The 23032-nt window shown below is 41.8% G+C and overlaps 1 protein-coding gene across 2 annotated transcripts in view; it reads right to left on the bottom strand.

Moving 5' to 3' along the window:
* The window catches only part of frmpd4 (FERM and PDZ domain containing 4), an 89434-nt gene continuing 66402 nt past the window's right edge, over positions 1–23032 (bottom strand). For both annotated transcript variants that reach the window (XM_036575486.1, XM_036575494.1), the window contains 9 exons: positions 19461–19580; positions 17468–17604; positions 12038–12164; positions 8348–8437; positions 5869–6051; positions 4950–5073; positions 3144–4130; positions 1675–2802; positions 1–237 (listed from right to left, as the gene is read on the bottom strand). In XM_036575486.1, the coding sequence (XP_036431379.1) occupies positions 233–237; positions 1675–2802; positions 3144–4130; positions 4950–5073; positions 5869–6051; positions 8348–8437; positions 12038–12164; positions 17468–17604; positions 19461–19580 (2901 nt within the window). In that variant the 3' untranslated portion in view covers positions 1–232. The remainder of the gene's footprint in view (positions 238–1674; positions 2803–3143; positions 4131–4949; positions 5074–5868; positions 6052–8347; positions 8438–12037; positions 12165–17467; positions 17605–19460; positions 19581–23032) is intronic.

Genomic DNA, 23032 nt, shown 5'->3' with positions numbered 1-23032 from the left:
GTTCAAAGCTCCCTGAGCCAATAAATGATTTTTTCAATGGAAATTCCATCTTGAGGCAACCAGAGTGGGGGTCCTGTGACGGGGAAGTATCAGGGGAAGCTCACAAGAAGAACGTCAGAACCTCCAGAGACCTCTGGTTTGGCACCTAAAACTCTGTGCTATGCATGAATGGTTAGGATCGGTGCAGATGTACTGAGTGCAAAACACAAGCTTCACCTTCGTCTTCAACGTGCTACACTGTGGGAGGAAAAGCAGAAGGAAAGCATGATCAAAACATTGTTCCTCTCAAAGAAACTGCGTGCGGTTCAGTTTCAGTTCTGAAACAGCTGACACTGTCAATGTCAGATTTTCCAGTTTTCAATTTTCTCCCTTTTCTCCTTACTTGAAGTACACTGTCAATCAGAAAGTATCAAGACTCACTGTCTAATGAGCGAATTCAGCTACTTTAATAATGGAATTCCACAAAATTTTCAGAATTTCTTGATAACGAAGTGGTTAAGATGATTAAGTGGTTCGGTGTGAAACGCTCTGTTCTAGAGAAACTTAGAGTCTGAATTGTTCACAGTGGTGGTGATAGGAACCAGACTTCCACCTCTAAAAGCTCCCTCACAGAAAGTTACTACATGAAATGGTTATGAATTCACTGCCTGATGACTGAGACACTGTTTTACGACAGTTTTGAGGAAGTTTTGGTCTAAAACATATTTTAAACCCATTCATGGTGGTACTGTGTGCGTTGTTAGTCCCTAAAGAAAAGCACTGACCAATAGAATGGGACGCTCTGGAACATCTGCACATGATCCTAAGGTCTCCATGCCCAATGCCAAGCGTGGGCTAGAGGGGTATAAAGATATGAGTTGGAGTGACCCAGAACTGACCATCCAACATCAGTACCTGACCTTACTAATGCTCAATCAGATCCTCACAGCAATGTTCAACATCTAGTGTAGAGCCTTCCCAGAAGAGTGGAGGCTGTTACTGCAGCACAAACTCACTATTAATACCCTTCATTTCAGAAGAAACGCTGGATCAGCGAGTGTCTACAAACCTTTGGATATTTAGACACTGACCCAGAAAAAGGCTAAACCTGGACTAAAGACATTCTGCTGATGATTGGCACTGCAGTTTAGTCCAAGGCTAAGCTTAATCCATGTCTGGGAAACCAGTCCGTAGTATATAAAAAATGAAATTATTTCTGCATATTCAAATGAGTTAAGTATACAATTACTGTATTATCATTTACTCTACCTTACAGTAAAACGTTATATTAAAAGAGAACATTTTTTATAGTCTATGGAAATCAGTGTGGTATAAAGACACTATGTACGTTAAAATAAAGTACCTCTCCGCCATGCATGGTGTTTAAAAAGTTACTTTTCATGTCAAAACCTTCTCAAAACTATTGCTAAACAGCGTCTCAGATATCAGGCAGTGAATTCATAACCATTTCATGTAGGAACTTTCTGTGAGGGAGCTTTTAGAGGTGGACGTCTGGTTCCTATCACCACCACTGTGAACAGTTCTGACTCTAGAATGGAGCATTTCACTCCAAACCACTCTGAACGACTGTTTCCATCTTAACCATTTAATCATGCAGAAATTTAAAAAAAATTGAACTGAAGTCAAAGATTGTATCAGTAACTTTCTCCCTTCAAACCATTCAAAAAGCCCTACCTGTAGTTTCTCTAATCTTGGGCATCCTTTGGCAGCCCTCCCGTCCTGCACCGCTCGGTGGCTCTGCAGCAGGTGGAGTGTGGTGCTTCCGTAAAAATGTAGGATCTACATTCTGATGGATGAGTTTGCTGTGTGGGCTTTGGCTGTAGACTTTCTCGTCTGTGCTTGGGAAGCCGAGACCCTTCAGAGAGGACTCGGAGAGCAAGTGGACGTTCTCCGCGGTGCAGAGTGGCGAGTCCATGGGCGTCACGCAGCTGCTGCTTCCGGTGCTGCAGCCGGCGTCGATGGAAGAGCACTGGGAACTCTGCAAAGAGTGAATACCTTCACTCTGGAGCGAAGACATCCTCTTCGTCAAGTGGTACTCGTACAACCGCGTCACCTCCTTCTCAGCCGGGGAAGCCTTCATTTGCTGCTGCTCGTTGGCGGCTTGCTCAATTAAATATGCTTCTTCAGCAGGAGAGCGAGCATTCGGGTCCATCCCGGGTGCTCTGGGTTTACCCGGGTTTATCGTGCTCGAGTCACCAGACTCTATTTTGTTGCTCTTTTTGGGTGTCAGGTTTGCACAAGACATGCTGCCGTCGCCGATCAACTCTGAGTAAATGTGGTCCTTCGGTTTGTTGTCTAGAATCTGTTGTCTGGAATCCTGAAACGGAAACGCGTTGAAGTTGTTGAACCTCCCAACAATGTCCTCTGCGGTCTTCATATGGCGAGGTTCGTTTTCGCCAACCCCACAGGTCCCGTCATCAACCTTCCCTTGCCGCTTGCCCATCACAGCATCCATGTGCATTTTGTTGAAGTACTCAGTCAGTGATTTGGTCTCCATGGTTTCCGGTTCCATCTCCAGGTGGTCCGAGCGGAGGGTCTGAGAAGGAGGAATGCCGGTGGACTGATGCTCATCCTCCTTGCTTCTGGATATGGCCCTTGCGTCACAAGCGGTTAACCGAAACTCGGTCTTCTCTTCGGACAGCGTTTGATACCCTTCAGCTGTAGCTACAAACATTTTCAGAGGGTTTTCGGAGAGTTTCTGAGCTGTCGCCAGCTCGGAGCTCTCCGTCATTTCAGAGGAATTTGTCTCATTTCCAGAATCTGAAGCGGACTCGGGGCTAAAGGACCGAGATATTTCTACACCTGTGTGCCACAGAGAGACCAGAAAGACAAATAATTTTTTAGTAGTCACACCGTACGACTCGCCTCACACATATTTTAAAAGTTTTTATTTGTACAAAACCTTTTGAAGACTATGAAACCAACAGATGTGTACATAGATAATGAAATAAATGAACAACTGGTTCACAAAACAAACAAAATCTCCAAACGAAACAATGAGTTCACGGTTATGTCGCTAATGAAAAACACACAATATAGAAACGTAGGAAAATGTGGGGTGGAAAAAAAAGGAGGCTGGGAAGTCAACAGAAATCAATGGCTGGTGCACTGTCAATGAATGAATGTTACAATAGTGTAAGAACCTGAACTATTGTCCGATTGTGGGTGCGACTGGTCTTCGGATGCCGCCAAGGCCTCCAGTGCCTGCAGGGTGGAGACCACGGCGTCATCCAGAACTTCTTCCGTCCCCCTGCTGACCTGCATCGGCACAGCATCGATCAGAGACACCGGGATGTCGCTCTGGTTCTTCCTGTCCCCCGCTTGTGTCCCCTGGTGCTCATCTTCATCCGAGCTGTCCCTGAACCCCGGCGGCGGGGCAGCTATGGCCAGGTTTAGCGACTGCAGGAGGACGTCGTTGTCTTCCTCGTCGTTGCCCTCTGGTGGCGGTGGGAGGGAGGTCAAATCAATGATATCGTCGCTGGATTCAGAAAGGGAAAGCAGCGAGGATGCTTTGTCCCTCAATTCCCCCATCATCGTCATGTCCTCTTCACAGCTGACATCATCTTCGTCCTCAGCATCGTCCGTTGTTTCGGCATAGCAGATGTCGTGCAGCAGTGGCTCCTCAATGCCCTCGGTGGTGCCAAAGATTTTAGCGTCGCCGTAGACCATGTGGGCGCCATACTGGAAGCCGTCCACCATGTCCATCGACGGATCCAAGGGCTTATAGTCCTCCTGCTGCCCATACACGGACCTGTGCTCGTCCAGAACCTCTGGGATGTCCTCCATCAGCCTCTGGTAGCCCAAGTTCTGCGGGTTCACACTGTCCAGCAAAGGGTCCCCGAATATAAAGGACACCTTTGCGCTCCGGGGAGACTCTTGGGGCTTGGGTCTGGCGGTGCTAAAAAAGGGCTGAGGGTGCCCGTGGGTGTGGGCATGGCTTCCCCTGATCGCCCGCTGTGATTGGTGGAGCTCGGTGATGTAGATTGGGGCGACATTACCGTCTCGCCTCCCACAGACGCTGTATTCCGAGTCCGGCTCTGACAGGTCCCTGCTGTGGTCCTCGCAGCCGCTACACGACCCGTAGTTCCACTCAATCGCCTGGTAGTTGTGCTTTTCACGGGAGTCATGGCCTAAAAACAGAACAGACACAAAATTTTCACTTTTTTCCCAACTTTACTGAAAATTTTCAATTGTCAAGTAACTTCCTGCGAAGGTTTGGTAGCATAAAACTATTTACATATAATACTTACTACTATATTATTTACATATTTATATTTATATATACTAATATGTATAATTAGATTAAGCATCTTTCTCGGTATGAAGAGCAGGTTTTGAGTAAATAATGATTTAACTCTAACTTATTGTTAAAAGCACATGTGCTGCAAATGAGATCTCAGCAAGTGAAATCATCTTAAATCTAGTTGTTATATCTAATATTTGGGTGTAAGAATATTAGAATATTTTAAACTTATTTCTAGACAATTCAACTTGTTTTAAGTGATTTTAGATAAATTATTATATTCTATTGTCAGATAATTTTGCTTTTTTCAAGAAATAATGCTCATAACAAGCAAACTGATCTATATTTCACACAAAACATTACTTAAAACAAGTGAAAACATCCATAAATAAGTTGAATCTTATAATATTCCTACACAATTTCAAAATGAGAAATATTAGATATATTGACTAGATATTTTAATTTAAGATGATTTTACTTACCGAGATGTTACCAAAGGTTTGAGTGCTTTCATCACAATAAGGGAGATAATGTGTGTTGCCCCAAAATAGAGCTTATAGCAGACATTTCCTCATGTTTGCAAAAAACATTCATTTATTAAAAACATTTAAATAAGCTAAGTGTCCTAGTTTAGGTCGATCTTAGCAACGATCTAATGCTTCGTCGGTCTCCCTGTAAGTGGCTGAGATTATGAATTGTCTCTTACCCCCTGTGTTGTTGTTGGCCATGTTAAAGATGGAGCGCCGTGAGTCCACCAGCAGCCTGTAGTAGCCAGCGGTCAGACACGCCAGGTTCATGGCATCACTGGACTCCATTATAAGTGTGATGGGCTGAGAAAACAATGAGAACTTTGTGAAAATGGAAAGTAGAGGAAAAACGACTTGCGGACAAAAACCCATTAAGCCATGCTTCCCGTCTGAAAGCAGAAGGAAAATTGTTCTGTTAAATTTTGTATCAAGAATCTGGCGAACAGCTTCATATCACTGAAGAATTAGGGGTGGGTGATAATAAATAATTGCCCCCCTCTTTGAAGATCATATGATTCCCTAAATGTAACTAAAGCCCAGCAGTGAGGAGCTGAACTTTACCCTCCTCTGCTGTCACTGCAGACTGGCAGGGTCGCCTATAGAGCAGCGCTGGTAGCTGTTAATGAAGTGATGCTCTTTTTATTTGAGGGTCCCATTTCAGAGGTCAACCACTACCCTGTAACTCAGTCCTAAGGGGCAACACTCGAAAACAAGGGGTAGAACGTAAGAAGAAGTAAGAAATGGGACTGGGCCTAAAACTTCAACCTACATCAGACTTTCTTGCTTATGTTAACAACTAGTTTCTTCTTAAGACTCTAGTAGAAAAGCTTTAGCTTGTTTTTTTTTTTTTGTTTGTTTTTTGTCGATAAATCGTAAAGTGCCTCTTTACACCGTGGTGTGGTGTAATTCTATTTGGGGATTAAGCCTAAAAAGTCTGCACTGAAAAGGATCTTCAGTGGTGAATCACCATTCGTACAGTAACTAGTACTTATCCTGAGAAACCCTGTTTGCAGTGCTGCTGCAGACGATGAGATTTGGATCAAATTAAACAGATCAAGCTTTCTTTATTCATCCATATCTGTCTCCATCCAAACACACCTTCACGTCCAGCACGTGTAACTCCACCCTGACGTTCCTCTCGTCCTCCGTGTACATCTCGATGCGGTTGACGTGGCTGAAGTCCGCCAGCAGGGCCACCAGGTTGGTTTTGGTGTTGATGACGTGGCTGATGCCGTGCCGCGGCCCCACCAGCAGGGTCACCTCCGTGTGTTTTTCACCTTGCTGGTGACAGAAACACAGACACCAACGTCAAAACTAGTATCTAGCACTCGGAACACGCTGTGGTTTGGTCTTGTATGTCATTAGTATTCGCAAGACCTATAAGAAAATCCTACGGGCTGCTTTTTAAGCAGGGGTTCTCAACCTTTTCCCCCCAAGGCCCACCTGTTTATGACTGCAACACATAGCAGGACAACTAAAATCAACCTTTTTAAATATGATTTTCTTTTTCTCACTGAAAACCTGAGAATTAAGGCCTGAAAAAGATCAGATTGTCCATTCCGGTTATCAGTAGATCTGCAAAATTTGCACTTACGTTAAAAAAAAACATATGTTAAAATAATATTCAAAAAGAAAAACAAAGAAAAGAAATGTACGAGGTAGATGTGGACTATGATCTGGAGCTGCAGTCCATCATATGTTCCCTGAAAATACTCCACTGGCTTCCCCAAAAGAGGAATCGCTTGGTCTCTTTAGTTTTAAGGGTTTTAGCGCCTCATCTGAAACAGTCAAACCACACTAACCGCTCCACTCAGCCGGGCTTACTTGATATCTGCTTCTTTCATTGGTTCATCAGTTTAAACACTCAGGTCACTATGATTTTATGGCCCATCCACTGTTTTTAACAGCAGCTCATGCTGAGAGTCTGTAAAGAATCAGACATTCAAACAGGCAGATTGTGCTGAAAGTACAGCGGCGATGTGCTGCTGGAAGAGGAACGCAGGTTCTGTTGATGAATTCAGAGAACGCGCTCCCACCGAGAGGGTTCGTTTGAAAGCGAGTACGAGGCCTGCGAGTTTTGCCAGAACACAGTTCAGCTGTCTGCTGCAGTACGGGTGGAGTGTTCACACATATCAAAACGGAGCAACTAAGTAAAAAGGTGTGATGAGTCCACGCCAAACAAGCAAGGTGTGAACGCGCCCTGAGAAACTTCTCCATCTCCAGCTCGCTAACTGTCTGCATTGCGCACCTGTGGCTGCGTTGGCTCAAACCGATGATGTTTAATGAGCTGCGACTGCAACGTTTTTATTTGTACGTCTCTGCTGTCATTTAAATCAGTTAAAATTTGATTGTTAGATTTTTAATTATTATTATGACTTAAAGTGATGTTACCAGCCCACCGCGAACTGCTGCCGCCACCCTGTTCTTCAGTGGTCAGGACCCCCAAGGACCCTCACAGAGCAGGTACTATTTGGGTGGTGGATCATTCTCAGCACTGCAGTAACACTGACGTGGTGGTGGTGTGTTAGTGTGTGTTGTGCTGGTACGAGGGGATCAGACACAGCAGTGCTGCTGGAGTTTTTAAACACCTCAGTGTCGCTGCTGGACTGAGAATAGTCCACCAATCAAAAATATCCAGCCAACAGCGTCCTGTGGGCAGCGTCCTGTGACCACTGATGAAGGACTAGAGGATGACCAACACAAACTGTGCAGCAGCAGATGAGCTATCGTCTCTGACTTTACATCTACAAGGTGGACTGACAAGGTAGGAGTGTCTAATAGAGAGGACAGTGAGTGGACACAGTGTTTAAAAACTCCAGCAGCACTGCCGTGTCTGATCCACTCAGACCAGCGCAACACATGCTAACACACCACCACCACGTCAGAACGCTTCTCAACCAATCAGCGTGCGTGGCCGGAACAAACTGTTGTATATATATATACACACAAATACAGCTTCTGCTATGAAACTTTGGTGCTGGCAATGATTTGGTTTGTGGGTAAAATTATTGCTATATATTAGTTATTCAGCAGAAACCACCAATTTGCTGGGTCAGTCCAAACATTTCCAGTGACTTCAAGCTTAAATTGCCCATATTCTACATTTTTCCTTTTTTTTCTTATGATGTTTGTGTGGTTTTATGGACCGATAACTATTAAACAGGCTGTTTTTAATGACTGTGCTTTTAGGACAGGTACATAAATGAGCTCTGAGTGTATCATATTAAATAATTAGTAGGAAAATAGAAAGCGAGCTGTAAAAAGATCAGGAAGTGTTGTCCAGAATGATGAACAGAGCGGTATAAGATTCTAAAATGACTGTAAAAACTGTAGAACAAAATACTAATACTTATAAACTTCACTTTTTAGCCACGTCTTGATTGAAACATACAAACCAAAGGACATTCCACATTTTAATAATTGCTTATCTTTCACAGTGAAAAGGCTGTGCTGTCTTTTATCCTACGTCTCTGATACCGACCTAAAATCCTAACATGAAGTATTTTAACTCTTTCACATCGTTATTGCAGTGTTTCATTCTGCGCATGTAGATTCAGTGAAGTGATCACAGACTCACGAGCAGAGTGGACTTAAAGACTCTCCCTCCGTACAGCCTGAGGTCACAGAGATACTTCAGGTAGTGAACCTTCGCCTGCAGAGCCGTCAGCTGGAAACAGAACATCCACAGTGTTTAACAGAGCTGAGGAGCGTGACATCTTAACAACAGCAGAACCCTTTTTGGTGCTTTACAGAACCCTTTTCAAAAAGGTTGATTTTCTAAGTGTAAGTGAACACGTCCTCTACAGAGACACACTCCTGCACACCTTAATACACAGTCACTGTTCATTTACTGAATTTAACACATCGGGAAAAAATAAAACATATGGCACATTTTATATTTATGTTTTTATTAAATAGGAAGCGAAAATTTGCAGAAAATTGTTTAAGTTTGTTCACTGTGGAGGATGTTTTATATTTTCACTTAGAAAATAAACAAAATGCGTAAAATAATGTAATGTTCAATGCAATGTTCAAACCTTTGCATATGACATTATAAACACACACACACACACATACACATATTATATATATATATATACATACATATATACACACACACACACACACACATATATATTTATATATATACACATCTCACTGCTGTCGGAACAAAACCTTGTATCTCCATTTTTGTCGTTCTTCAGTTTTTGACATATTTTGAAAATGGCTGTTGTCCTTTACAATGTCTGTAAATTTCATGATGAATGGACCAAAATAAACGGCTCAAAAAGACTTTGAAAAAAGTCTGGTTCCATTGACTTACATTGAAAGTAAAGTATGTTTTTTCTTTCTCCTGTAAAGTTACCATTTTGGAGACATGAGGTTTTATTCAGACAGCAGCGATATATATGTGTGTGTGTGTGTGTGTGTGTGTGTGTTTGTGTGCTTGTGTGTGTGTGTGTGTGTGTGTGTGAGTGTGATTTATTTATATTTCTATTGTTATTGTTTTTTATAATAATATACACAGCCCAAAACACTCAAGCACCTCTAGCAGCAGCATATCAAAAAAAAGAGGAACAGTCCACAGAGTTTATAAAAATAGTATTACGCAACTACAGATGAGCTGAGTTTGAGAAATCTACGGTTTCGTTCCACTTTTCACAGCTTTCAGAGAGCCATGCACTTCCTGTTTTCGCAATTTGATCTCATGAAAACATCACAGAAGTACATGAAGGTTCATGGTGGAGGGATACATGCAGGGCACTGTGAGGCAAAATAGTCCCCACAGAAAACTTATTATTTCAGATTTTCCATCATCAACATTCCATATACATTTAGAAGACTCGTGTAGGTTCACTGGTGGTTCTTGATAGTAAATAAAATGTCTATATCTGTGTTGTAGTCATGGCGACCCCTGGTTCCTATCACCACCACTGTAAAGACATCTGAACCATTTCAGACCAAACCACTCTGAATCTCTCTGTTTATATCTTAACCACTAAATTATGCAGAAAATTGGTGGGAACAGATTTAAGCAGGATGGTATTAAAGTGATAGTTCAGTGAAAATGTATATTAGATGTTACTTTATATGATTCAGGCATGCAGTTAGCACCATGCTAATTGGTGTACATTATCTTTTATTATCGACTAAATTTAGTGTAAGTGGTGGGGTGTGGGGGGCAGGGGGGCTTGTTTTGTCTCCAAACCATCGCTTTAAAAGGCTTGAGTGAGGAAGCTGCCTAAAGCTGTGAGCACTGTCCTTGTCTTTCCACAGATTTTGATGAATAACTGTCATTAGGAACGATCCACTGCATATTTTTAGGTGTATTTATGCCTGTAGATAGGGTTTTTTGTACACATTCTTCTTTTCATATTGTATGTATTATTATAACTGTCTCAATTTGTCTAAATTTCCTTCGGGATCAATAAAATATCTATCTATCTATCTATCTATCTATCTATCTATCTAATACAGAGTAATTTTTTCTCGGTGCAGTCTGCAGAAGTTCCACTAGGGGGCAGCCTGCGCCACATCAGCCCCTTCAGTGATGAGTCACTACAGCTGAAGATTCTGTAGTGTGAGCTGCTACAAAACATAAACCATTCCAGCTTGTGGTTTTCTCACGTTTCCTCTTAGTGTGCATTCCTAGCTGCATCATCTGAGGCATGTGCAGCGCCTCCTGCTTTAAAAAGACAGATTAATGGTAATAATCAGGATACAGTGGAAATGGGGCAAATCTGTGTCTGTGTGTGTACAGTAAGAGAAAACCTCATAAAAAAGACTTATAAAGTGCTAGATAACAAAAAACAACAAAATGGTCACAATACCATTAAAAACACTAAAGGACCCAAATCTTCCAATTATCTTTATTGTTTAGCATTTAATTAAAACTCTACGTCTCGTGGTGTTTATCTTCTAATTTGATCTAATTTGATTTCTTCTGATTATGAATAAATATTAATAATTTCTTGTATAACTATGTTTTGTCATTTGTCTGTGAAGCACTTTGAGCTGCCACCAGCATGAAAAGTGCTATATAAATAAAAATTATTATTATGATTTTTTCCTGAATTCCTCTTATAGTTTATACTGCTATAATTCATTTTCTCTCTTTATCCCTTATAATACAAGAGGCTGTTTTCCCTACGATTCCTTTAAAATTGATATATGTAAATGAGCGCTGTTCTGATTGGCTGTCGTATTCTGCCTCATTCAAAAAGCAGTCTGGGCTGAAAAACTCCTTATAAGGTCAGTGTGAGTGGGAGGGGCTAAACTGCTGTGGGCTGAACAAGTGTTGGTTTTCATGACATCCCAAAAACAATGAATCTGATAGGCTGTTCCTGCAGGTCAGTCTCCTCATATGGACTGTATTGTTTGGAGAGCGAACAGTATATTTTGAAACTTTGTCCCAATCCCATTTCTTACTTTTACCCTATCCCCTTGTTTTTTTACAGGGTAGTGGTTGAAATCTTCCCTCTGAAATGGGATCCTCAAATAAAAAGAGCATCACTTCATTAACAGCTACCAGCGCTGCTCTGTAGGCGACCCTGCCAGTCTGCAGTGACAGCAGAGGAGGGTAAAGTTCAGCTCCTCACTGCTGGGCTTTAGTTACATTTAGGGAATCATATGCCTTCAAAGAGGGGGGCAATTATTTATTATCACCCACCACTAATTCTTCAGTGATATGAAGCTGAAGTCAGATATTCATCAGATTCTTGTTCGAATTTTCCCGTTCCGCCTTAAATGGAGCAGCAGTTACATTCTGGCGCTTCAGGCGTCAGAACTGCTGGACTATTTAAGGTGGAACGGAAAAGTTAGATAGCTAGCTACCGAGACATTAGCACTGTTAGCGATATTTAATGCTTGTTATGAAAAAAAAACGACCAAAATACACTGAAACGACATTAAACTAAGATAATAAGATGGTTATTGTAATTTTTTAACAGAGAAAATTCTCAAATTTTTGGGTTTCTTTGGTCTCTTGTTCTCCATCTTGCCAGTTTTTCTTTTTTTCCTCATAACTCTCTGTTTGGAGTTTCTGAAAAACCTCAGTTTGGAGGGTCATGTAGTCCGAACACTTCACCTTCCCCCTCTATCTCAACAAGAATCAGGACACCCTACCCCTAGACGTGAACATGTAAAACAGAGGGGTAGGGCGAGGGGTGAAATGGGATTGAGCCTTTCACAATGTTTACATACGAAGTCTTAAATTTAAAAAATTATATCAGTGCTCTTTAATGATTTATTTCTTTATTTAGTTTACCTTTTTACCAGGTGGCACCAGGTTCTGGTTGGTTTTCAGGATGTGTGTGATGGCCTTCTTGATGTTTTTCTCCTTCATGCTGGAAAGCACTGCTGGAGGAAGGAAGAGAGCCAAACCCCATTCTTTCCTACAGAGAGAGAGTGAGAGAGACAGAGAGAGAGAGAGAGAGAGAGAGAGAGAGAGAGAGAGACAGACAGAGAGAGAGGCATAAGAGACAATATATCCATAGAGTTCATCAGCTGCACTAGATGAATGTATTTGTAATTGAAAACATGTAAGAACATTATTTATTTTTATTAAGTCCTCTTATAACGTCTGTGTGGGTTTATGTACAAAAACATAATTTATTTTAACATGAGCATTTTACAAACCTCTCTTGATCCCTTAGAATTAAACAGGATGTTACGTTACGTTACTGTGACTGATATATTTAAATAACCTCTCTTCTGATTGGCTGTCTTGTATAGTGTCTTGCTCTAAGCTTTCAAATTAGGACTGAAATCCATTGTAGGCAGAATGGGTGGGGCTAAACTACTGCTGGGTGGGGCTAAACTGCTGTAGGCTGAATGGTGGAGCTAAACTGCTGTAGGCTGAATGGGTGGGGCTAAACTACTGCTGGGTGGGGCTAAACTGCTGTAGGCTGAATGGGTGGGGCTAAACTGTTGTAGGTTTAATGGGCAGGACTAAACTGCTGTAGGTTACAGACTGTATGGACTGGGGAGCGAATGGTTTGTTTTGAAACATGTTTACGTACCACATCAAACTCTTATTATAATAAAAAGTTTATTAAACATCCTGTTTTCCATTAAAAGGGCCCTCTGATCTCTGGACTGAGCTCTGTTGTCCATTATCTGCCAGGCGAAGCTCGGACATCACTGAGCTCCTCCAGCCTGGCCTTTAGTGCAGCGCGCCTGCTGTGCCTGTGTAATTTAATGAGCTCCCACATTGTCTGAGACGGTCAGTGATATTTCACTGAATCCAGGCGCTTCTGGATGTAAGAATATAAATCTAGCGAAGCGTTCACACACGCCTTAATCAATTCAGATTATTTTGGGAAACTGCCAGTGCAGCGGAGAGCACAGTGACGATATAAAGCCATGTTGTGTAACATTAAAGAATCTGTTTCTATACTAAATCAGTTCAAACAGGATACATTCACATAATTACTGAATTATTTCTGACTCATAGCTCATAGAAACAAGTGGAGAAATTGTGTGGAAAGTGCAGACTGTAAATATTCAATCCACACCACATCTGAGTTTGTAAGTAGAAGAGAAGGTCGTTTTGATGAAGTTAGTCTCGTTTTGCAGAAAGAAAAGTTTCTCATTTGTCGTTACTTTTTGACATTGAAACAATCAGAAAACAGTGCAAACTCAAACCTGTTCATAAAGAATGTAAATAAGTGTTTTGCCTTGTCGCCTCCGTCTGTCTCCCTCCTTGTTTACGTCCTCACTGCTCTGGCCATATGCTCTTTGTTTGGGTTTTCTGTTTCATGTGTCTCTCCTGTGTTTAGTCTGTAGCCCTGTGTTCTCATCATTACCTCCAGGGCCGGACTCACGAAGGCTTTCTTAAGAAAAAACTAGCTCTAAAAGCAGCCTGGACTGAAATGTAGGCTGAATGAGTGAAGCTAAACTGCTGTAGGCTGAACGGGTGGGGCTAAACTGACGTAGGCTGAATGGGTGGGGTTAAACTGCCATCGGCTGAATGGGTGGAGCTAAACTGCCATAGCTGAATGGGTGGGGCTAAACTGCTTTAGGCTGAATGGGTGGGGCTAAATTGCCATCGGCTGAATGGGTGGAGCTAAACTGCCATAGCTGAATGATAGAGCTAAACTGCTGTAGCTGAATGGGTGGGGCTAAACTGCCATCGGCTGAATGGGTGGGGCTAAACTGCTGTAGGCTGAATGGTGGGGCTAAACTGCTGTAGCTGAATGGTGGAGCTAAACTGCTGTAGCTGAATGGGTGGAGCTAAACTGCCATCGGCTGAATGGGTGGGGCTAAACTGCTGCAGCTGAATGGGTGGAGCTAAACTGCCATCGGCTGAATGGGTGGGGCTAAACTGCTGTAGGCTGAATGGGTGGAGCTAAACTGCCATAGCTGAATGGTGGAGCTAAACTGCTGTAGGCTGAATGGGTGGAGCTAAACTGCCATAGCTGAATGGTGGAGCTAAACTGCCATCGGCTGAATGGATGGGGCTAAACTGCCATCGGCTGAATGGGTGGAGCTAAACTGCTGTAGCTGAATGGGTGGAGCTAAACTGCTGTAGGCTGAATGGGTGGAGCTAAACTGCTGTAGCTGAATGGGTGGAGCCAAACTGCTGTAGGCTGAATGGGTGGGGCTAAACTGCTGTAGCTGAATGGGTGGGGCTAAACTGCCATCGGCTGAATGGGTGGAGCTAAACTGCTGTAGCTGAATGGGTGGAGCTAAACTGCTGTAGGCTGAATGGGTGGAGCTAAACTGCTGTAGCTGAATGGGTGGAGCCAAACTGCTGTAGGCTGAATGGGTGGGGCTAAACTGCTGTAGGCTGAATGGGTGGGGCTTCATGTGTCTCTCCTGTGTCTAGTCTGTAGCCCTGTCTGCTCATCATTACCTCCAGGGGCCGGACTCACGAAGGCTTTAAGAAAACCTTGCGAAGCTCCTTAACCCAAACACTAAGAGGTTCTCAAATTTTCTCTTAAGACAATCTTAATTAGTTCCTTTAGACTCTATACTGTGGTACCTGTGTGGGTGTCGTCAGTGAAATTCCCTCTGCTAGCTGTGGGAACCATGGAGTGTGTGGGTGTGTGTGTGTGTGTGTGTGTGTGTGTGTGTGTTCTGTGTTATGTATTGATTGTAAAGCGTCCTTGAGCACAGGAAAGGCGCTATATGAATAAAAGTGATGATGATGATGATTTTAAGCTCACCGTAAATGATGACGAGATACATTTTGAATTTGTATTAACTGTTATTTCTGTTATTTGATCCACTCAGAGGAGCAAAATGGAGAAAATACATCAACTAGAACAAGAACTAGAGGTGATGGAGGAAGAAACAGCCAACAGGAAATGGGGTGACGGAGGAAAGCGAGAGGACGAGGAGCAGCAGAGGCAGCGCTGAGTTTGATGAATTTAGGTACTGACCTCGTCACTCACAGCCTGAGATGAGTAAGAGTCTGTCGTAAGAAGTGAGGGATGTTTCTGTACTATTGTATTCTGGGTGTGGGTCAGTCTGGAGGTCCTGTCAGAGCTCGGGGCGACAGAGGACTGAACTTTCTACATTTGTAAAAATAAAGGCTGCAGCATCAGTATGAGGGCATGAGTGTGTGTCTGAGAGAGGATGTGAAAAGAACAGCGAGTAACAAAGTGTTCACTAACTTCAGCCACAGATCACAATCATCACAGTAACATCATCAGCTCAGCGTTTAACAGCGCTACAAACACGTAAACTAAACGCTAACAGCTAAGCGCTAATCACTGCAGCTACAGACGAATAACCAGAGAACTTGTAGAGAGGAGAACTTCCACTCTGCAATGTCATCCGGGTTTCTCAAACACTAGAGGGCGCATTTGAGCAAAATCATAGTTTATAAATGCTGAAACATTTTTAATGTAAAAGAATTCATTTATTTCCTGAACAGCATAAAACATTTTAACACTGCTGTTATATTTTTAAGAGCTTTTAAACTTGAGTTATAGGAGTTTAAAACGGCGCCTCATGTACATTCATGACGTCTGTGAGCGCGAACAGCCAATGAGCTGCTCCGCTCGCCAACCAATCAGCACTCAGTAGCAGTAATGCCCGCCTTCTGCTGCCCAAAACCTGTTTGCTGTAGAATAAAGGAAAAATACAGGTGAGATTTCTTTGTTTTTTTAGTGAAATCCATCCTTCTACTGTCTAAAATTAAAGGAAAGTTCTGGTTCAGTGATTAGAAACTATTTTAACACTTTGTTTTTAGCCGTTGAGCTCCATTTACTCCCATTCATTAAGGACTCACTCGTGGGCGCCCTCTGCTGTTTAGCAGTCCTGTTTTTGATATAATGGGGGAAATAGGAAGTGGCCAGACTCCTCATAAACTGGCTCTGGAATAACTCCCTTAAACTGAGAGCTAACCCGCTTTTGTGAAAGTGAAACTAACTCGAGTACTCGACTAACAAGCACAGCACGGCAGCGCACAATAAACTGAATTAACTCCACTGCTGAGAGTTTCTCCTGAACGTGAGGTGATCAGTTTATTGAGGTGATGGAGTGTGAATTTGGTGATTGTGCACGTTGGAGTTGAGGTGGCTCAGAGCCAGACTCAAACCGGCCGGTGTACTGACTGTCCGGAGTTACCACTGCACCACCGGGAAGCACAGGCAGAAATGGGAAAAAACACCTCAACCAATGGGAAATAAAAAAAGGCAGGAAAAAGGCAAACAAAGGGGACGCTGAAAGCAGCTCAAACAAAGGCTGAGATAGAAAATCTGAAATAAAAGATAATCAGAAAACAACTAAACATCTCCTCTGTGATTCTGAGAGGAAGGTCAACTTTATGTTTCACCTGTTTGCTCTTTGTGGAGCGAACACTTTTGTTTGGCTTGGAGCCGCTTCTTATTTAAGCCTTCTTTTTGGTTTCTAAGTAGTTTTGGGGCGATTTCTCTCTTTTGTTTTTCCAGCCTTCTTTTCTATTCTTTTCTTTTCTTTTCTTTTCTTTTAAATACCCACCTGGGCTAAGTACCGTACCGGTCACCCCTCTACAGAGGTCTGACAAAGGGCTGCTGTTTGCCACAGCCTTAAGTAGAGGGGTCCACAGGTGTGCCAGGTTGGGCCTAATCAGCCCGAGGGCTTCTGGGAATTGGAGTTCCCTGAACTTACGGCACCTCACTGCCGTTGCCCTCTGCTGGCGGCCGGCGGCGCAGGCTGGGCCCTTACAGTTCCTTCTCTAATGCAGCCTTTTATGATAAAAGAGTAAAATACTGATCTACTAGATCTCGAGTTTCCCTGTGCTGGAAGCTGTCTGTGTCGCCTATATTAGGAAAGTACCTGTATAACTGTGCGGCCGACTGATTAAAGCAAGTAAAGATTAATGTCGGAATTTTTTGACGTACCCTTAGTGTCATTCGACTGGGAACCACTGCTTTATATTATATGGCTACTGTCTTGTCTCTCCTCAACTATTGGCCACACTGACCCCAGAATTTGTGGTGATGTTTTCAGAGAACGTGCATATGTCCGTATTTAACGTTGAGCGTAAATGAGCCTTTAGCCCTTCGCAGGTTCTGTTTCTTGTTCACAGTGTTCTGAAGTATGCAAGATTCTGATCTTCTTGCTGTTTAGTGTTTTTCATTTATAGACTTCTCATCATTCTCAGTCACTTCCTGCACTGTTAAATCTTCAGAAAACAAAACCATCTTGCACTGTGATTCTGCTCCTGCGTCACTGCAGTCAGAGCTAACGGTTTAGAGGAACTCACTCGATGTATTTGAGGGAGACCTTCTGTGTGTTTTTGGTGCTGAGGGTCAGAATGTACATCTGCAGCGCCGCCAACCGCAGAGCCGTATCGTACTTCAGCTCCGAGCCGAACCGCTCCTGAACCACATCCTTACAGCTCTGAGAGAGAGAGAGAGAGAGAGAGACAGAGAGAGAGAGTGAGAGAGAGAGAGAGAGACAGAGAGAGAGACAGAGAGAGAAAGCAGAGGGAGAGAGAGAAGAACAAGAGAGTCAGAGAGAGACAGAGAGATGAGAGTGAGAGAGAGAAGTGAGAAAGAAGAGCGAGAGGAGATAAAAAGAGGGCAAGTGAGAGAGACAGAGAGGGAGAGAAAGCAAGAGAGAGAGAGAGACAGAGAGAAAGAAGAGAGCAGGGAGTGAGAGAGAGCAAAGAGAGAGTGAGACAGACAGAGAGAGAGCGGGAGAGAGAGAGAGGGTGAGAGAGAGAGAGAGAGAGTGGCAGAGAGAGAGTTTTTTCAGTCTACAGTGTAAATGACTCATGTCTCTGATGGTTTTGAGCATCAAAAATAAGCCGTTATTTTTAATCATCCACTGCGAGGCTTCTGCGCATATAAGGTTTACCTAGAAGTGCAGCACTAAAATGATAAATTGGGATATTACTTAGGGTCAGAATTTATTTTTAAACTATACATAAATATGCACTTATGCTCACAAACAGAGGGGGGGGACATTTACAGTTAATCTGCCCCAAAATTAAGAAAGCATAACTCAATGCGCTGTACTGTGTGGTACAAAAGCATAGAATACGATACTTATTCATAATAATATAGACTATATGGCCAAAAGTATGTGGACTGTCCATTATTGAGTTCTGGTGTGTCAAACAACTGAGGAACTCAGTGGCTTTAAACATGGCACCATCACACTCCTAAAAAAGGGTTCTTTAGGGGTTTTTTAGTAAAGAAAATTGTTCTATATAGAACGAGGAACACTCAAAGTACCATTTGCATCATTAATTGAAATGGTAAAAAGTTCTTCAGATTGATGGAAATGTATTGTATATGTTTCTATATAGCACCGAAAAGCTATTGTTACAATGTGAAGATTGTAAGAATAGTAGAACCCTTTTTTGGGCCATTTAGAAACCCTTTTCAAAAAGGTTCTATATAGAACCATGCACAGCATATTCTGCATCAATCTGAAAAACCATGTCACCATTTCATTAATGATGCAAATGGTTCTTTGAGTGTTCATGGATCTATATAGAACAATTTCTCTTTACTAAAGAACGCTTAAAGAACCATCTTTTTAGGAGTATCACATGCAACCTGCACCACAAGTCATTTTATGAATTTTCCGTCCTGCTAGATCTGCCCGGGACAACTGTCAGTGCTATTGTTGTGAAATGGAAGCGCCTGGTGCAACAACAACACAAGATCTGAGCATCGAGAGCTTCGTTAAATGTTTTTTTCAGGATTTCGGGATGAGCTGTAACACTGACTGTGAGCCAGGTCCTCTCGTCCAACAACAGCATCTGACCTCACAAATGCTCTTCTGGATGAATGGGCAAAAAATCCCACAGACACTCCAAAATCTTATAGAAAGCTTTCCAGAAGAGTGGAACGTGTTAGAGCTGTGAAGTATTAATGCCTATGGATTTACAATGGGGTGTCCAACAAACTTAAATGGTGAATTATCATGTGATGGTCAGGTGTCCACATACTTTTGGCCATATAGTGTATGTTCTTGTACAATAATATTTAAAAATATTTTTATATGCTATCTTTTTGAAACTTGTTTGAAGTACTTTACAAAAAGGCTAAAATAGGGAGATACAAACAACAAAATGAAAAAAAACATAAAAAGAAAGATAAAGTTAAATGAAGATAAACATTTGGGAGAAATATCCCAAATTCCACAACTGAAAGAAGACGAATTCTTCACTCAACATGTAGCTCACAATTCATATTAAATTATGTATAAAAATGATAAGTATGAATGGAAGATAAAGTGGTTACCTGTACATAAAGGTACTCGAACGCCACCGGGTCACGCCTCAGCAGGTCCACCGGATCCTTCGGCACGAACGCGATGCGGAAATAACACTTCATCTTGTGTGACCCCGGCCTCTGCGTGACCTGAACGATAAACGACACGAGACAGAAAGATTTAAGGTGAGATTGAAGCAGTAGACCACTGGAACAATGTGATGTTGAATGAGATCACAGCTGTGATTTGGCTGCTGTAGATCATCACAGCCGTGAGTTTTACCCCATAACAGATCGCCTCTGGTGCTCTACCGCTTTTAGACCACTGCTTTGGTCAGAAAAGTAAATGCATGTTTTTAAGCAGTTTCAGTAAATTACAGTAAAGCAACAGTTGTTGTTGCTCGGCATCCAGTGGTTAGCTGCGTTATTAACAAACATCAAATAAACAAACGCCACTCACCGCCGCCCTCTAAGGGCGTTATTAACGAAGAATAAATGAATGAATGTCCTTCAGCAGCTAAATAAATCAATATTTCTTTTTGTTTAAACATTGACTGCTATTTTAATATCTTTCACTAACATCTCTTGTTTCAGTTTTTCAAAGAAAAGGGTGGATGCTGTGAAATCGTAGACGGAAGCTTGGCTGTGTTTATCGTTTAGTAAATGTTACCTGAATATGACATGAACTTTTCCAGCCTAATATCCTGTGCACTGTTATGAAACTGTCATTTTTTCCTTTTGGTATAAATCTTTTTGCTTAAAACATTAAGTGTGTTTACATGCACTTAATAATCTGATAACTGCAGAAAATCAGATTTTGTCAGTAATCCGATCAGCGTGTTTACATTCACTTAAGTAATCAGATAATGGGGAAACTCTGAGTCTACATGAGTCAGACAGTAATCAGATTTCTGCTTTAGAACCAGCCAATAAACCCACAGAAGAAGACGTGACGTAAACATAACGTAATGTAAAACTCAAACTTCATGCTGCTACTTTTTTTAAAACATCGCGCCGCTTTACCTGAAAATATGAACATACATCATCTAGAAGATGAAGGATTTTAAATCCTTCATTTCGCCAAGCATGTGTTTGGTTTCAGTGTCGCTACGAAAGTGTTTTGCTTCGTCTCGCGCTGACGCTGCTCACTTATATCCGGTACCACCGTCTGTTTTCACACATGCAGACTGAGAAATCCGAAAGAAATCAGAGTAAGAGTTCACATGCACTGAGAAATCTGATTACTGAGCTCAAATCCAGCCTCTTTATCAGATTTCTTAATTGGATTTCTAGACCTTACTCCAATCTAAGAAATCAGAGTGTGCTGTTTACATGACCATTTGAATAATCAGATAACTGCAGAAATCTGATTATGATCGGATTATTGGGTGCATGTAAACCCACTCCTTTAACTCTGAAAACTGTCAGGAATCCACAAGAGGATCGTAGGTTTTGGTCTGAATGGGTAACACAAGACGTTGCTTCCGAATACCACACAAGAAAAGGTAAACCAGCATAAGTGTTTCAGTTATAACAACAACAATACATCTTAGTTTACCTTTTCTATGATCTTGGACTGCAACACTGCTGCATTTCAGACAACTGACTCAGATAACCGGGTAGTGCTATAAGCAGCAGTACTAATGGTAGCTTTGCTCTTATTATTACAGTAATAATGTCAGTAATGTGAGGTGATCACATCAGCAGGACTCTCCATAAAATTAACCATCTTAAAAACATTCAGTCCTGCTGCAGCAGGTGATTCGCAGTGGGACTGAGTGACCCCAGCTGTGTTCTACGCAGCATCTGTAATTGGGTTCCTCAAAAGGAGGATCTCAATGCTAAGATTATCTCTCAGTCGATACGAATCTTCTTACTTTTGTTTAATCATTTCTCACTCAGAGAAATTCTGCTGTTGGCTGTTTTTGACATTGAAACAAACAGAAAAAGCTCAGAAGCTTCGATCCGGTTTATACAGAATGGAAGTCAATGGAAATGTAATTCTTTACTTAACTATGTAATTAATAATGAAATTAATAAGGTGTAACTATATTTAAATAGTATGTTTGTAAACGTAATAGTTGGCCATACTTCTGGGTGGATGACTCGCATCCAGTCGGCAAGGAAGCAGCTCAATTTACAGTACAATTTACCATAAATACATACATTAAACGTAAAGCAAAAAATGGTAATAACTGTAAAATCTGTCTGTGTTTGAGGCTGTAATGTGAAATGTAGCCGGTGCTGCCAGGCTTTTGACCATTTTTTAGATTACATTTTTAGCATTCTTTTAAATTTATGGTCGGGTTTTTGGGACCCTGTGCTGCCAGACTATTGGTCATTTTTCAGGTAAATTTTTTTGACATTCTTTTAAATTTTTGGCCAGTGTTTGGCACCCTCTGCCGCCAGGCTTTTGACCATTTTTATATTGTTTTTTGGCATTATGTTAAATTTATGGTAAGGTTTTCACCATTTTTTCTGATTAAATTTTTGGCGTTTTTTAAATTTAAGGCCAATGTTTGGCACGCTCTGCTGCCAGGCTTTTGACCATTTTTCAGATTAGGTTTTTAGCTTTCTTTTAATTCATGGTAAGGTTTTGGCACCCTGTGCTGCCAGACTATTGACCCTTTTTTAGATACATTTTTTTTTTAATTATGGCCAAAGGTTGGCTGCCTTTTCTGCCAGGCTTTTGACCATTTTTTCAAACTAAATTTGTTGCCATTCTTTTAAACTTCTGGCTAATGTTTGGCACCCTGTCCTGCCAGACTTCTGACCATTTTAATTATTATTATATTTTTTTTACAGTGTATTACTGTCACATATAGGCTGGGGATTCCCCTCCTGCCTCCAGAGGTTGCCATCTCTCCAATATTGAAGTTCTTTTCTACATCTGTTTCTCCTCTGGGGCTCATTAGTGAGCTTTAAATAGACTATCCGTGTTGTCTTTCCTTGTGGAGTCTTTGTATTTTCTCTACTGCAGTTCTCAGCCTGCTTTCTCATTATCCTTCGGTTAGTTAGTGTTTTTGAACCCTGGACTGTTTTCTGGATCTCGTTTTTTGGATTACTCCTTGGATTTTTTGCGCCTGTTTACATCTGTTAGTCTGGGTCTAATTGGATCCTTTCCCTTTGTCTGAGTCAATCATTATAAGAATTAATCCCACAGAGGGATCCTCTATCTTTGGCAACACTTGCAGCTGTAGCTAAGAACAATTTAGCAAATCCTTTACTCTTCCAGAGTTACAAAGCACAATAGCACCAGTACGTGCACTTTAAGGTGGAACGGGAAATCAGCTACTATTAGCGATTTTTACTCAACAATCCGATTATAATCTGATTATTCAAATGGTCATGTAAACAGCACACTCTGGTTTCTTATATCAGAGTAAGGTCTAGAAATCCGATTAAGAAATCCAATAAAGAGGCTGGATTTGAGCTCAGTAATCAGATTTCTCAGTGCATGGAAACTCTTACTCTGATTTCTTTCAGATTTCTCAGTCTGAGCATGTGTGAAAACAGACTGCGGTACCGGAAATAAGTGAGCAGCGTCGGCGCGAGACGCAGCGAAACACTTTTGGAGCGACACTGAAACCAAATACATCCTT

This window comes from Colossoma macropomum, unplaced genomic scaffold, assembly GCF_904425465.1.
Source record: "Colossoma macropomum unplaced genomic scaffold, Colossoma_macropomum, whole genome shotgun sequence".
Taxonomy (NCBI): Eukaryota; Metazoa; Chordata; class Actinopteri; order Characiformes; family Serrasalmidae; genus Colossoma; species Colossoma macropomum.
Note: the sequence above shows the minus strand (reverse complement) of the source record. Positions and strands in the feature narration are given on the sequence as shown.